Source organism: Talpa occidentalis, unplaced genomic scaffold (assembly GCF_014898055.3).
Source record: "Talpa occidentalis isolate TD23 unplaced genomic scaffold, MPIMG_talOcc4v2.1 talOcc4.16, whole genome shotgun sequence".
NCBI lineage: Eukaryota > Metazoa > Chordata > Mammalia > Eulipotyphla > Talpidae > Talpa > Talpa occidentalis.
The window spans coordinates 35275631-35289866 of NW_023601653.1; the positions used below are offsets into that span (position 1 = coordinate 35275631).

Below are 14236 nucleotides of genomic sequence, written 5' to 3' on the forward strand. Positions count from 1 at the left end.
ACAGTTAAATTATGTTAACATCCTGTAAAAAAAAAAACCTTATAGTGAACAAGAAAGGTATTAAAAAAAAATTACGTTAAAAAAAGTTCACTTTTTGTTTCAGAAATAGGCATATTTAAGTAGAAAATATCTGAAAGTTGAAATTCTCCACATTATGTCAGTTTTACAATTTGGAACTTATTTAAGTGGTATTACAATCAGTGAATACTTTGCATGTATCATTCTTTCATGTATCAATCTTTGCATGTATCAACCCTTTTAAGTACCCTTAAGCACACATCAAACTCCTTGCTTTTATATCCTTCCAGTGCCCATTGTAGATATAAAGTATTATCATTCAATATGTTCAAAAATCCATCTCCAGGATAAAACGTGACTGTTTTCTAATACATTTAATACAGGGATTCTTTAAATGAGAACAAAATGAATAAAACACTAACTTCTAAATTTTTTAGCAGAAGTTTTTCTTTATATAAAGTCTTTTTTGGAAGCCCATATGTAAAAACAAACAAAAACAGAGCCACTTTAATGGGTAGGCAGAGGCTGATTTAGTCTGCTCTGCCTTCTTTGCCTCTCATAAGCTACTGTGCAGTTTGAAAAATACAATGCAATACATTAGCAGATCTATATTAACGCCAGACCTAGAAGAGAAAGCAAAACCACATTCAATCTAACATTTATTTATTGTCTTATTTTTTCTGCAACTATAAATTACAATCACTAGTACACCTGTAATTCTTTATAGTGTGTTCAACTAAAGAATAAGCAAACACGGCATAATCACAGTACTTAGTGTAATTTGCAAAAGAGGAAAAAGTCTTGGGCCCATCTCCTTGGAAATAAATATCAAGTAACCACAAAAATAGTCAGCCATTTTCCAGTTATTCAGGGAGGTCCATGCACAGTCCCAGGCAGAACATCAAAGTTCCTCTTTGAAATATCCCAGCTTTGCCAATGACATCTCTTTTCTCAACTGCATAACTTCCCAAAACATCTGATCAACTATACAAACAGAAAAGAGACACACATAAATCATAAAATAACATCTTAATTATTTTTAATCTATTTCATTGAAGATTTAAGCTTAGCTAAATGCCAATTGGTCAGTTTCTAAGAATGTACTTAAAGCCTAACTATGTCACACAAACCTTTTCCCAGCTTTATCAAAAATAGGCAATACTTACCACTTTTGCCATAGCTATTTGCTTTATACATCAATGACTATCACTTTAGCCCAACAGAAGATAGACATTTCAGTTTCCTAAGTAAAGGATAGCACTGTTGCCTTCATAAGTAATTAAACACTCGATGCTCCATTATTCAAGTTATTATCTAACTTACGGATCTTCTTGTGCTAAGTTGCTTTATCATGGCCATTTTACTCTTCAATAAAACAAACACAAAGTGAAAAGAAAAAAACAGAAAAACTCAGTAACATTCTTTGTGAAGCTAAATAGAAAAAGGTTTGGGTATGGTTCAAATTAGAAATAAAAATATATGCAGCAGATGATCTGTATATTTCAAATATCTCTAATGAGTCCCCTCTAAAAAGCTGGTTCTGTATTTCACACAATAAAAGATCTTCATCTGACACGGGATCCGAGTAGACTGACTCAGATAAGTAGTTCTCAACCAAGGGACATCTGGTCCCCAGGGGAACATTTGGCAATGTCTGGATACATTTTTCATTACTGGCACCTAGTGAGTCAAGACAGGGATGATATTAAATATCCTATTATGTACAAGATCATTCCCTACAACAAAGAATTACTGCGGGGTTTAAGATATAGAAACAAAGTTATAATATAAACAAGTCATCAGCATGTACAGCATGGTGACTCCAGTGCATACTTGAATGCTGCCAAGAATAAATCTTCAAACTTTTCATTGCAAGAAAAAGCGGCAACTCTGTATGACAACCGGTGGTAACTATACATATTCTGGTGATCATCTGGCAGCATATATACAAATATCAAATCATCACGTTGTACACCTGAAACTAATATAACGGTATAAGTCACTTACACCTCAATTTAAAAATACGTATAGATCAAAATGTTTACAGTATCAAGCCTGAGAAATTTGCTTTGGATTTAGCTAACAAACTTCTTTTGAGCACAAAGCATATTTCTATCTGTTTATTATATTTTATTACTACCAACCCACATGAAATACAATGTCAGTTGGAAGTGTGATGGAAACCAGAGAAGATACCAGTTTTCATCACCATCATACAGATACTTCATGAAAATAGGAAATAGTCTTCCCTACAAAAACTCATTTTGCTCAGAAGAAAAAAAGTATGCTTGACAATTTAACTTAAATCATCTGTTCTCCAGTTTTAACCAACTATCTGCCAACAGGTTTTCAAAAAGATTTCAATACTATTTGGTCATAAAGAATATTATATATATAGGGGGCCTCCCTGGTGGCGCAAGGGGTTAAGCACCGCACAATGAAGTAATTTGCAGCCTTTGCCTCACGAGTTCGATCCCCAGCCAGCCAGGGAGCAACCCACATGGTGCAGCAGACCTCTTCTGTCTCGCCCGCTGCTCCCCTCAGCAGTGGATTTCAGTCAGTCTGCCTGTTCTGTTCCCTGCTCTGTCTCTGGTGAATCCTCTCACGCCCTGCATCTCTGCCCTGTACCCCAGCTCCTGTATGCATAAATAAAAAAATCTTTAAAAAAAAAGAATATTATAGATATAGATATATAGACTACTTTTATGCTATGCAGTCTTTTGAAATTCAACATTAATTAGAAGTTCCACCCCATTCTTTTAGGCATTAGAGTCTAATTGTATGGAATTCATAGGCTGTTTCCAATGTTCAAGAGCTTAAGAAATACTAAACTAAGTTTTTTTTTTTTTTTTTTTTAAAAGATTTATTTATTTATTTGTACAAGCATTGGGTACAGTCAGAAGCACGGGAGGGTGAGAGAATTCACCAGAGCCAGAGCGGGGAGCAGAACAGGCAGAAGGACAGAAGTACACTGCTGAGGGGAGCAGCGGGCGGCAGGAGAGGTCTGAGCGCCATGTGGGACCCTCACCTGGTGGCCGGGGATCGAACCGGTGCTGCAGAGGCTGCGGGCAGCTTTGCAACCCAGCGCTCAACCACTGCGCCACTGGGGAGGCCCTAAACTAAGTTTTTATCAGCATGACTAATTTTTCCATACAATTAAGATTCACTGGTTTACATAATTAAAAGATGATAGGCATCTAACAGTTTTTTGGTGTAAGAATATTTTCAGTGCCTAAAAAAACAAATAGGAAAATATCCCACAACTTCAAATTTGAACCTGGCATGGACTGACCCCTCTGCTAGTATTTGTCTTTTCTGTTTTAAAACAACTACATGTACTCAAGAAACACTGCTTTATAATTATCAAGTTATTTTAGTTTTTATGGCTGGTATTTAACAGATTGACTATATTAAAAATATTGCACTGAGGGGCCTCCCTGGTAGCGCAAGGGATTAAGCACTGCACTATGAAGCAATCCGCAACCTCTGCAGCACGAGTTCGATCCCCGGCTGGCCAGAAAGAAACCCAAATGGCTAAGCAGACCTCTCCTGTCTCGCCCGCTGCTCCCCTCAGCAGTGTATTTCAGTCAGTCTGCCTGTTCTGTTCCCCACTCTGTCTCTGGTGAATCCTCTCACGCCCTGCATCTCTGGTCTGTACCCCAGCTCTTGTATGCATAAATAAATCTTTTAAAAAAATTTTTTTAAATAAAAATATTACACTGAGGTTGGTTTCTCTGGATATGCCATCTGTATGGTTCTGCTGATTTAAAAGCACAGTCCTCTGGGGGCCTACCTAGTGGCCTAGGTGTTAAGTCTCAGCACTATCACCTCAAAGGCCTGAGTTTGATCCCTGGCCAGGTAGTTATCCCACATATGGTGCAGCAGACCTCTTTTGTCTCACCCGCTGCTCCCCTTAGCAGTGTATTTCAGTCAATCCTACTGTTCTCCCCATTCTGTCTCTGGTGAATCCTCTCATCCCTGTACCTCTGGCCTACATCCCAGTTCTTTTATGCAAAAATGAAAAATACAGTCCTCCTAATTTCATTCAGAATTCTCCTGACTGCTTTATTAATTTACATTTAAAAAATAAAAAATATAAAAAAAAAAGTTTATTGCTAGGTCTTGTGATTTGCACTATTTAAAATAAACCTGAGCACATCTAGAGTTTGCTCATATTTATTTTTAAGAGTAAATTCAGTGAACTTTGTACTTTCCTTATAGTTACCATCCGATTTATCATATATCCATTAAGAATTAAAATTGGTCTTTCTTAAAATTCAAAATTATAGTAAAATGAGGCAAATGGGTTGCCTCATTTAGTAAAATGAGGCAAATCCACATATACATGGGTTATATGTGGATTTAAAATGTCTTTCAAGGATTAAATATGTTTTTAAAGAGACTTGTTCCCAAATTTTCCACATAACACAAAAGTGGTTCCATTTAAATGTACTAGTAATAAAACTTATTTGAACATTACTTTGCTCTATATTTCTTACTGAACTTTTATGTAAACATTTTATAATTAAGAACACTCACCATCCTGCTGCTTTACAAGTCCCTGCTGAATATATCGAATGTATGTAAAAAAGTTACACACAGAAGTGATCTAGGCCAAAAGGAAAAACATGTCACAAATAGTCAAATGTCTCATCTCAAAGTGAGTTGTAATAAAATTCATGGTGAAGTTACTTACCCTGTACCTGCAAAAAGGAGAAATGTAATAATAGTTGCTTGAGTCCCCTAATTTAATCCTGTGTTTACAGGACTTACTCTGGCCAGTAAGTGCACATTTTCTGTAAAATAATGATACATTTTAGCTTTTTATAATTAAATCCATTTCCCCCCTTGCCTTCCATACAATTGCACATTCATTCGGTAAGACAATAAATATTTGAAAACCTACTATATACATACCAGGCACTGTTCTAGGTGCTAGACTACAGTCATGAAAAAGAAAAAGACCTTGCCCTCATGCGATTTGCATTCTAACAGAAGCTTAATACTATAACATTAAGAATGGTTCTAGAAATAGCAACTAAATATTTTAAATACATGTCTATTCTGGAGTGAATTTACAACTGAGAAATCAGCTGCAGGGCAGCTCTCAGCTTTCCATCTAAACTTCAACTTCTCAGTTTAGAAGAAACCTAAAGATAATTGGTTAAGTCTCAAAACATGTTACTGATAGATTGGAGGATAACAGCTTCCAGATGATACACCTTTTGTTGTGTTTGACTAGTTAATATGCATTTAATATGGCGCCGAGGCCTGAGAACAGAAAGGAATAAGCCACTGTGCAAAAACACTGAATCTTAATAATTATATAAATACTACATTTAAACACACATCCTTTGTATGCTATACATCCAAAATTTATTATGAGGGCTTTCTGGCTGGAATTAAGCTGTACATCTCTTGGGAACAGGGAGTATGTCTTATTCATCTTTTAATGCCTGGCACCACGCAAGTGCCTGGTACACAGAGACAATGACAGCAAAGAATGAGCCACCTGCCTGCTGATTATGATATAGATGTGCCTTCAGGTTAAGGAAATACATGAAGAGTGTGTATTTTAAAAAGGATAATTTTGGAAGTGGACACTGAAATCACAACAGAATTCTTATATTTTCAAAGAGATTGAGTCATTGTTCCTTTATTAGCAAAAGAACAGTTCTTGATCACCACCAATGGAATGGTTTACTCTTCCTCAAAATTCCTGCGGCATCACACCATTCATTTAGTGACTACCTAGTCACAAGAGCCTAGGCCATGGCCACACATCACACTGCATAAAAAAGGACTGTATCTTGCATAAGCTTTTTCCACATAATATGCATTACAAAAACCTGGGCTTCCAGTCCCAGTACCACAAGTACAATACCCTTCAACTAGGTAAATTGTTGGCTAAACCTAATCTATATACTTATTTTACTAAAACACTGTATAAATCCACTTTAACTGATCTCATTAGCTGATATTTTCAAATGCATATATGTGTGGGTGGAAAAGATGGCCTTGCTAAGAAATGTAGGAATTTACTTCTGAAGGTTTGTAATTGCAAAACATCTCTCACATATGGAAGACGGACCATTTACCAAGGTGAGTAGTCCTTTATATGACAGCAGGAGAAGACTAATCAAGTCCTTTTGGTACCCTGTTCTCAACATTTGGTCTAATTTCACTGTCTTCCAAAATTAATTTTGACAACAACCCTCAGGAAGAAATATTTTACTTAGCAACCAAGTGTACACTGCTATACAAGAACATAAAACAAACCCTACTCATGACCCACTAATTTCATGATCCATTAATAGGTCATAATATTATGGTTAAAAAATGTAATACGGCATGTATGGTATATGTGGTTTACCTGGAGAACATACACACATACATATATGTTTGAACTCCTTTTTTGCTAAATTTGAAATACAATGTCCCACCCTATCTTGGGATTCGTCTTTGGACTGCACAGAGTCTAAACAGAAAACTGACAAGAAATTTAACCACCTGCAAAGTTGGGAAAACTAAATTTTGATGGAAAAAAGAAGGCTTATTCAGATTCAGGTTCAATTTCTTTTAATAAGACTATTTCACAGACGGTACTGTGTACTTTTTTCAGGATCCACATAATGTCTTTTTCTTTTCTGTGATTTTAGTAACTGTCTAGATCTAATAGTTCATGAAGGTCATAAAACAATGATAAAAAATAGAAAAATTAAATAACTGCAACACATAAATATTTTAGAGCTCAGTACTGTCTAGAAGACATAGTTTTGAATACATACTTTGGTCCTCCACATTCGACTGCAGAAGCTTTCACAAATCGAATAGGCTGTAATCCTACTGGCTCAATGCTTAGTGTATTGTTTTCCACAGCCTCCAGAACAGCTGAAGCCAACTTTAAAAAAATAAAAAGTATTAGACACACCAGGAATAAAAATAGCCAAATTTATTCTACAGTAAACTCCTTTATAAAATTGCTCTCTTCCCAAGTTCCACTAGTTTGTCCTTAATCAATAAAAAAAGAATGAAATCACATACTCTTGGTTTGAATTCTTTTATAATTCAAGTACTTACAAAAGGTAATTCAGTATAGTTAAATACCTTTTCTTATTATCGGTAAGAGCGTTAAAGGCATTAATTTCAGTTTCTATCCACCCCTAGCCCATACTTTGCATCCACTGTTAATGTGACTTCGGAATGAATATTCTAGTGCTTTATTTTGCCAGATAAATGGGATGATTTTTTAATATTGGTCATATGAACTCTTATGCTCACTGCAGCATTATTCCCATTAGCCAAGATACTGAACAACCTAAATGCCTATGGAAGAATGATTACATAGAGAAAATGTAGCATAAATACACAGGATTACACTCAGCAATTGGAAGAACAAAAAGATGGCATTTTGCCATTTGTGACATGGCTGGGCATTTAGATTATGCTACATGAAATTAGTCAAATGGAAAAAGAGAAATACCATGTGGTTTCACTCAGATGTAGAAGAAATTGAAAGCAAATGAACAAACAAAACAAAAAAAAACGAACTCTTAGATTCTGAAAGAGATTGGTAATTGCCAGAAGCAATTACCATTTGCTTCTGGCAATTACCAGAGATAGAGGGTGGGTGGATCAGGTAAAGGGGGGCAGATTTATGATGGTGATGGAAGCTAGACTTTTGGTGGAGATCATGATGTAGCATATACAGATGTCAAACTACAAAGCTATACATACCTGCAACCTGTTATAAAACAGTGTTTCTTGAATTTAAAAACATATGTGTTTATGTATATACACAAGTTTTAAAATGTGTGTATAGGTATGTATGTATATATGTGTGTATGTATGTACATGCATACATACATACATACACAATACAAATATATAAACTCACATGGACACACACATACATATAGATCACTCAACAATATATACTGATTATAGCACTCTATTTTCTGAACTGGTATTTATGTGCACAAGAGCGTCTACAAAAGAATTAACTGAATGATCAAATATTAAATGCCCAATGGAGATGGTACCAGCTGATAACCGATAAAATAAGCAAACTACTTTGATCTGACAAGATTACTAATACTAACAGCCTACCTGAAACCAGGCCCAGAGTCATAAAGAGTAAAGTATCTACATATCAAAAGTCTTGCTGTTCAAATTAACTTCTCCTTACAAATAATAATTAAATACTCTAAAGACTTAACATAAGAACTTGGGGTTAAACGTATTAAACAATGATTGACAAGATATTCAGAGACAAACTTCACAAGAACAAACTAAAATTATGATCTTACATTTGTGTTGTGCTTCACATTTTTTTGAAGTTTTAATTCACTTCATTTTATTCTCTTGACCCCATGACAAAAGCAAGGAAGGCATTTTTCCCATTTTAAAGATGAATATCATTTTTTCATGTAAAATAAGACCAATGAACGCATCAAAGTGTATAGAATCATCTATAACTACTTACACTGAACCTTGAACTGAGAATTAAGAATAAGTCCTATCCCTAATACATAATTAATACTTCACTCCAATGCAATACACACTTCAATGTGAATGATCCTCTGCTCAAACAAGGGAAGATATTCAGTAACTGAATGTGAAGAAATCATTTGAATTTTAATACTAATAATAAATTTAATAGTAATAATTATTTAAGATATTAAGATATTTAACATAATTTAGTGTACGGTACAGGAACAAGTCTAATGCATTCCCCTACTGAAGTTTTTTTTTTAATTACCTCACTTTTTGAGAATGTTAAACATGGAAAGATATCTTCCTGATAGATTTTGTCTAAGAAAGGACATGTTCTGTCCATTGTGGGTTCATCCTTCCAAGATCTGAATTCATTATACAGAGATAAGTCAGCCTGAGAAACAAACCAAAAGAAAACACAACTTTTTTAAAAGTACAAACACAAATCGCTTTATAAAACCAAAACTTAAGCATTACTGAAAAAGGAATACTCTACATTAAAATAATGAATTGAAGCATGCTTCATTAATCATGACACATGGTAGCAATATTCTTTTAAATATACAATTCTCAAATAACGAATCAGCCACTTTCAATGGTGCCCAGTGGCACAACTATCATCCCACATTCCTCCAAAATGTTGATAACTTCTCCAGACACATACACACACTGTTCTAAATATAAACAATGATGACAAGCCTCTACTGAAATAATCAAAAAGTAATTTGAAGCTAAAGTATTTCACTAAGTTGAAATTGACTAAACCGTAAAATGTAATCTGCAGTAAAAATGACACTAATTGTCCTACTAGTCCCTGAATGCATTTCCAAAATGTTTACTGTGTAAGCAGCAATACTAAAAGAAGCATACAGACTTCTAAATTGACTGTCGTGAAATATAACATTTATTTAGATATTTTTGGCATATCAACACCCAGTAACTACGATGTGAATTATTAACAATAATCCAGGCTGACACCTGCCTTCTTATTCTATTTACTCTTCCAAATGCCCTTTAAGAAACTTTCCCCCTCAGATTCTCAGCTATCTTCAGCCAGTTCAATACCATCTGTCAACATTCAAAGCTGTACCAAGCCACCCACAGAGCAATATCCCGCAACCTCCTACAGCTTGCAGCAACTCTTCTCCAGAAGCACTGCACAAATTATAAACACAGTCACTACAGCCACAGCCTCCAGGGTAGCTTAATCAGATGTGCAGGTAGTCCACATCAAATTAACAGAAAGCTGAGCATACCCAAGCTTTCCTATAGCCTTTCTTTTAAAGTATAGAAAGAGCAATCTCAATGTGATTTTTTTCCCCATTCCAATCCATAAATTCCTTGAATCATGCTAAAAGCAAAAGGATATAAATATTAGTAGATAAGTAACATTAATATTTTCAAATTCTTCTTTGTAAAGTTTGTCCTTTCATGGACAAAAACCCCAAAGCAGGTAAGTGGTTTTCTAAGAAAAAATTCTAGTTTAAAGGCAGTAATCAAAGCAATTTATAAAGAACTAAGTCTGTGCCAGAAACTATGGTAAGCACTTCACAACATTTAATCCTCTCTGCTGTGCAAGACATATAATATAATCTCCGTTTTATAGATTAAAAAAACTCGGGTTGAGGGCCTTGCCGGAGGCACAGCGTGTTGAGCCCAGAAGCTGTCTGCAGCCTCTGCAGCGCAGGTTCAATTCCCAACCGGCCAGGGAGATTCCCACATTGCATGGCAGACCTCTCCTGTCTCGCCTGCTGCTCCCCTCAGCTGTGTTTTTGGTCCTTCTGCCTGTTCTGCTCCCCACTCTGTCTCTGGAGAATTCTCTCACCCTCTCGTGCCTCTGGCCTGTACCCCCGTTCTTGTATAAATAAATAAATCTTAAAAAAAAATTCATTAAAAAAAAAAAAAGAAAGAAAACTAGGGTTGAGGGAGATAAAGCAACCTGCCCAAGGTTCCAGATAGAGCAAAAAAATAGTTTAAATTCACATCTACGTTATTTGCTATCAAAGCCTTGTGTAACGCAGGTGTGTATGCACACATGCATGCATGTTTTAAATGCTCTCAGAAGAAATGTAACAGAAGGCATGACTGAATGCCCCAATCACATTTTCTACAGTAACATGGACATGCTTTACTTTCTATCAGTTGTTACATCTTTTTTCCTAAGACTTACACAAGTCAAATTATGGATTTTCTTTAATAACTTTTTGACAAGCTTTTCATAAAACATTAGGATACAGGATATATCTGAAAAGCAAAACATTATTATTTTGAAGTATAGGAATATGTTGTCTATTTATTTAAGGCATTTCATAAACTAAAGGCAAAACTTTAAAATGTTTTATGACAAAATATTTAAAGCTCATAGCATGAATAGAAAAAAAAATGTAATTACACACACTGAGAAACCACAGGAAAAATACAAGTTGTACAAGCAATTAAAATTTAAATTAAAAAATACTAAAAAGGTTATGATTAAATTATGATTTAAAGTTATGATTTAAATTTTCTTATATAGTTAACAGAAACCAATGTGAATTTTAAATCTAGTCACACTGAGATATCCCTCACTAGCATTTTTTTTTATAATAACAAAATGTTATTCAATTAAAAGGTAAGAACCTTGACTACTCAATCACCTTGGAAAGATCTGCGCATAGTATGCAATGATTATGCAAACACAAAAGATTTACAATGATACAATTTTTACTCAAAACAATTCAAAATATTTCCATACTTATCTCAATTATCTCTGAATCTTATAAAGTGATAAAGCTCCTATCATTAGTTCTATATTAACTATCTAAATTTATTCCAGGGCTACTTCCTTACTGATATAAAACTATTTCTCCTAGAATTTAAGTAAAAACAACACACCATTCTTTAAGAAAGTCACCCAATTTTCACACATTTCTTATATTCATATTTTGTTAGAGTACAATAAATTTCAAATAAATTAATATCATATAATTAACATTTCGATAAATGTCAAATCATTAAAGCCACCCACTCTCCTTTATACAGCACATGGCAGTTTGCTCCCTAAATGAAATATCGAGATTAAGAAACTTACCAAGTTTCCAGCAGGTACTCCAAGGTCAGCCAGGTAGAGAATGGAAGTGCAGAATCCCTGAAAGCAGCCAGCTCTAGATAAAGCCTCCCCCATCTTAATACTGACTATTTTGTACTAAAAATTGTGCTGGCAAAGATCATAACTGACACCTCAGTGATGAAAATTATTAAGTATCAACAGAGTCAGAGGGGACTGTCCTTGGCGCGTTACCTCTTTGCAGTCTTTTACAATTGGCTGTATCACACTGAGGTCCTGATGACTGCCGCCCATAGCACTGCTTGTGCTTTTATTTCTTGTATGCCCCTTTCTAAAAGGTGTCTTTCCACCTGGCAGAGGCTCCTGTGTAGGTGATGTTGGAGAACTGGACAATACAAGGGTCTTCAACGCAGCAACTTCAGCTTGGAGTACATCAATCTTAAAAAGAAATTCAACAAGGTCCCAAATGCTTTATGACAGGTGCAGCTAAATGTTAGCAATTTGGTTGAAACATTTTCCTTTCAAGATGAAACATTAAAAAAAAAGGCGGGGGGCTCCCCTGGTGGCGCAGCGGTTGAGCGCTGGGCTGCGAGGCTGCCCACAGCCTCTGCAGTGCCGGTTCATTCCCCAGCCGCCTGCGAGGATCCCACAAAAAAAAAAAAAAAAAAAAAAAAGATGAAACATAAGTTTAATTTGTATTTCCTGCTAAGTAAAACCAAGGTTTTTTTTGTGTGTGTTTCTACACCGTTTGGGTTCGACTGCTATTCACCATGTTAAATTTCAAAAATTATCAAAATATCTTAACAATTTATGTAGATATTCAAAATCTTCAAAATATAATAGCTTGTGATTAGATGCAGTTTTATTCCTAAAACAGTAAACTGTAGTAACATTTTGGTGGGTTTTTTCCAGTGAATTAAGAAAATAAATATTACGTTAATATGTGATTATTTATATAGTCATTTTAATGATACATGCAATTAATAAACCTTTGACCATCTGGTTCTAACATATATGGACACTAAATAAAGTCACAAATATATCTATATAGTGGCTGTTTTCATCTTTATAATTTCCAAATCTGCTAAAATAAGCTCTACTTTTACAGCAAGAAATCCAATATTGTTGGGGTATCTTTAAAACAGTAATCACTAATTTATTTACATTTAATACTAATTAAAAGCAGCAAAAACTTACCTTTCCTTGTGCCTCTTTTAGCTGTTTCTCTGCTGTTGCCTGCTTGACATTTGCTTCTCTCACCATCTTATGAGCTTCCTGAAAAAGTCAACATCTCACATTTTGGAAAAAAAGAATTAGGCATTTATTTTCAAAAAAATATCTCAACTATCTGACTTTTAGCAAAGATATAGTCATGTGTCACTTAATTAAAGGAATAGGATCTGAGGAATGCATCATGTTCTTTGGGAATGTCACAGAGAGTAATTACACAAACCTAGATGGTGCAGCCTACTACACACCTAAGCTAATAGTCTATAGGAACCCCCATTGTATATGTGGTCTGTTGATCAGAATCTCGTTAAGCAATGCATGACTGTACTATCAAAATTCAGCCCAAAATAAGTATTCAATGTCAACTAATGAAGCAGTAGTTGTCATCAGAGAGACAAACTACTAGGAATTAAGAACAGGTAACTTCTTTCACAATCTATTACCATTGAGGCAGCCAAGTTGTGTTTAGTCATTCTGACCAATGCTGGGCTGAGGTTTTTGCATGTGTGAAGGGAAACATGACCCACATGTCAAACTCAGCTCCTGTGTGGTTCAGGTTTTAGTCACATGTTCACACACAAACATATATTCATATTATTAGTCACAGCAATGACAAACAGGAGGTACAAGCAAGAATATTAGCACATCAACAATGCTGCAATTTAACTAGAATGACAGCTTGAGAAAGTTTAGCTCTCCCAATAAAAACATTCACAAAATGGTATTAAGTGAGATCATGTGAGAGCAATCTAAAAAAGCAAATCAAAATTTTCCCTTCAGTAAGGTCTTAATTTCTTAGTAACTGACTTTTATTCATATAATATTTAAATACTGAAGACATCTCTGTGAAGTATTGTTCCAGGTGCTGACAATCCACTGGGAAGAGACAAGGCCCCTGCTCTTACAGAGTTTACATTCTGATTACATTCTCATTAAGTATCATCCAGAGAAGGAATTCCTGATGTTATCCTAAGTGTAATATGAAACTTTATGTTCATCCTCAGTCCTTTGTAGGAATTATTCCATATAGCAGAGTAATGTTTTTAAAGTACAAGTTGGATCATGCCATTCTCTTCCTTAAAAATCCTTAACAATAGGGTGCTTGAGATAATCCCCTGGGATGTAAGAACAGTACTTTAGAACTTCAATGTACAGTTTTTGAGAAGAGATGGAGGAAGGGAAAAAGCGATGAGAGGGAGGGGAGAAGGAGGAAATCTACAGCAAAGATATATTTAATAAAGAGTTTGACAATGGCAACCTCGCTAGGTAAGCTGTTCTGTGCAAGAGTGGAAATTCTCCACATCACAGTTTCACATTGGCACTTCCTCTTGTTCATCTGCTTCTACAGTATTGTGATGAATTTCAGTTTGCATGTGCCATGAACATGAATTTACAGATCACATTAGTCTAACAAGAGAAGCTTTACTATCAAGACTTTAAAATGAG

General features: G+C 35.1%; 1 protein-coding gene across 3 annotated transcripts in view; it reads right to left on the reverse strand.

The window, feature by feature from the left end:
* Positions 1–664: 664 nt before the first annotated feature.
* The window catches only part of RAB3IP (RAB3A interacting protein), a 41884-nt gene continuing 28312 nt past the window's right edge, over positions 665–14236 (reverse strand). For 2 of the 3 annotated variants that reach the window (XM_037514002.1, XM_037514003.1), the window contains exons 5-11: positions 12758–12835; positions 11795–11998; positions 8780–8908; positions 6807–6919; positions 4715–4814; positions 4558–4627; positions 665–1002 (exon numbers count right to left, since the gene is read on the reverse strand). In XM_037514002.1, the coding sequence (XP_037369899.1) occupies positions 920–1002; positions 4558–4627; positions 4715–4814; positions 6807–6919; positions 8780–8908; positions 11795–11998; positions 12758–12835 (777 nt within the window). In that variant the 3' untranslated portion in view covers positions 665–919. Of the gene's footprint in view, positions 1003–2518; positions 2655–4557; positions 4628–4714; positions 4815–6806; positions 6920–8779; positions 8909–11794; positions 11999–12757; positions 12836–14236 lie in introns of those variants that run through there. The other variant, XM_054696235.1, reaches the window with a different exon arrangement.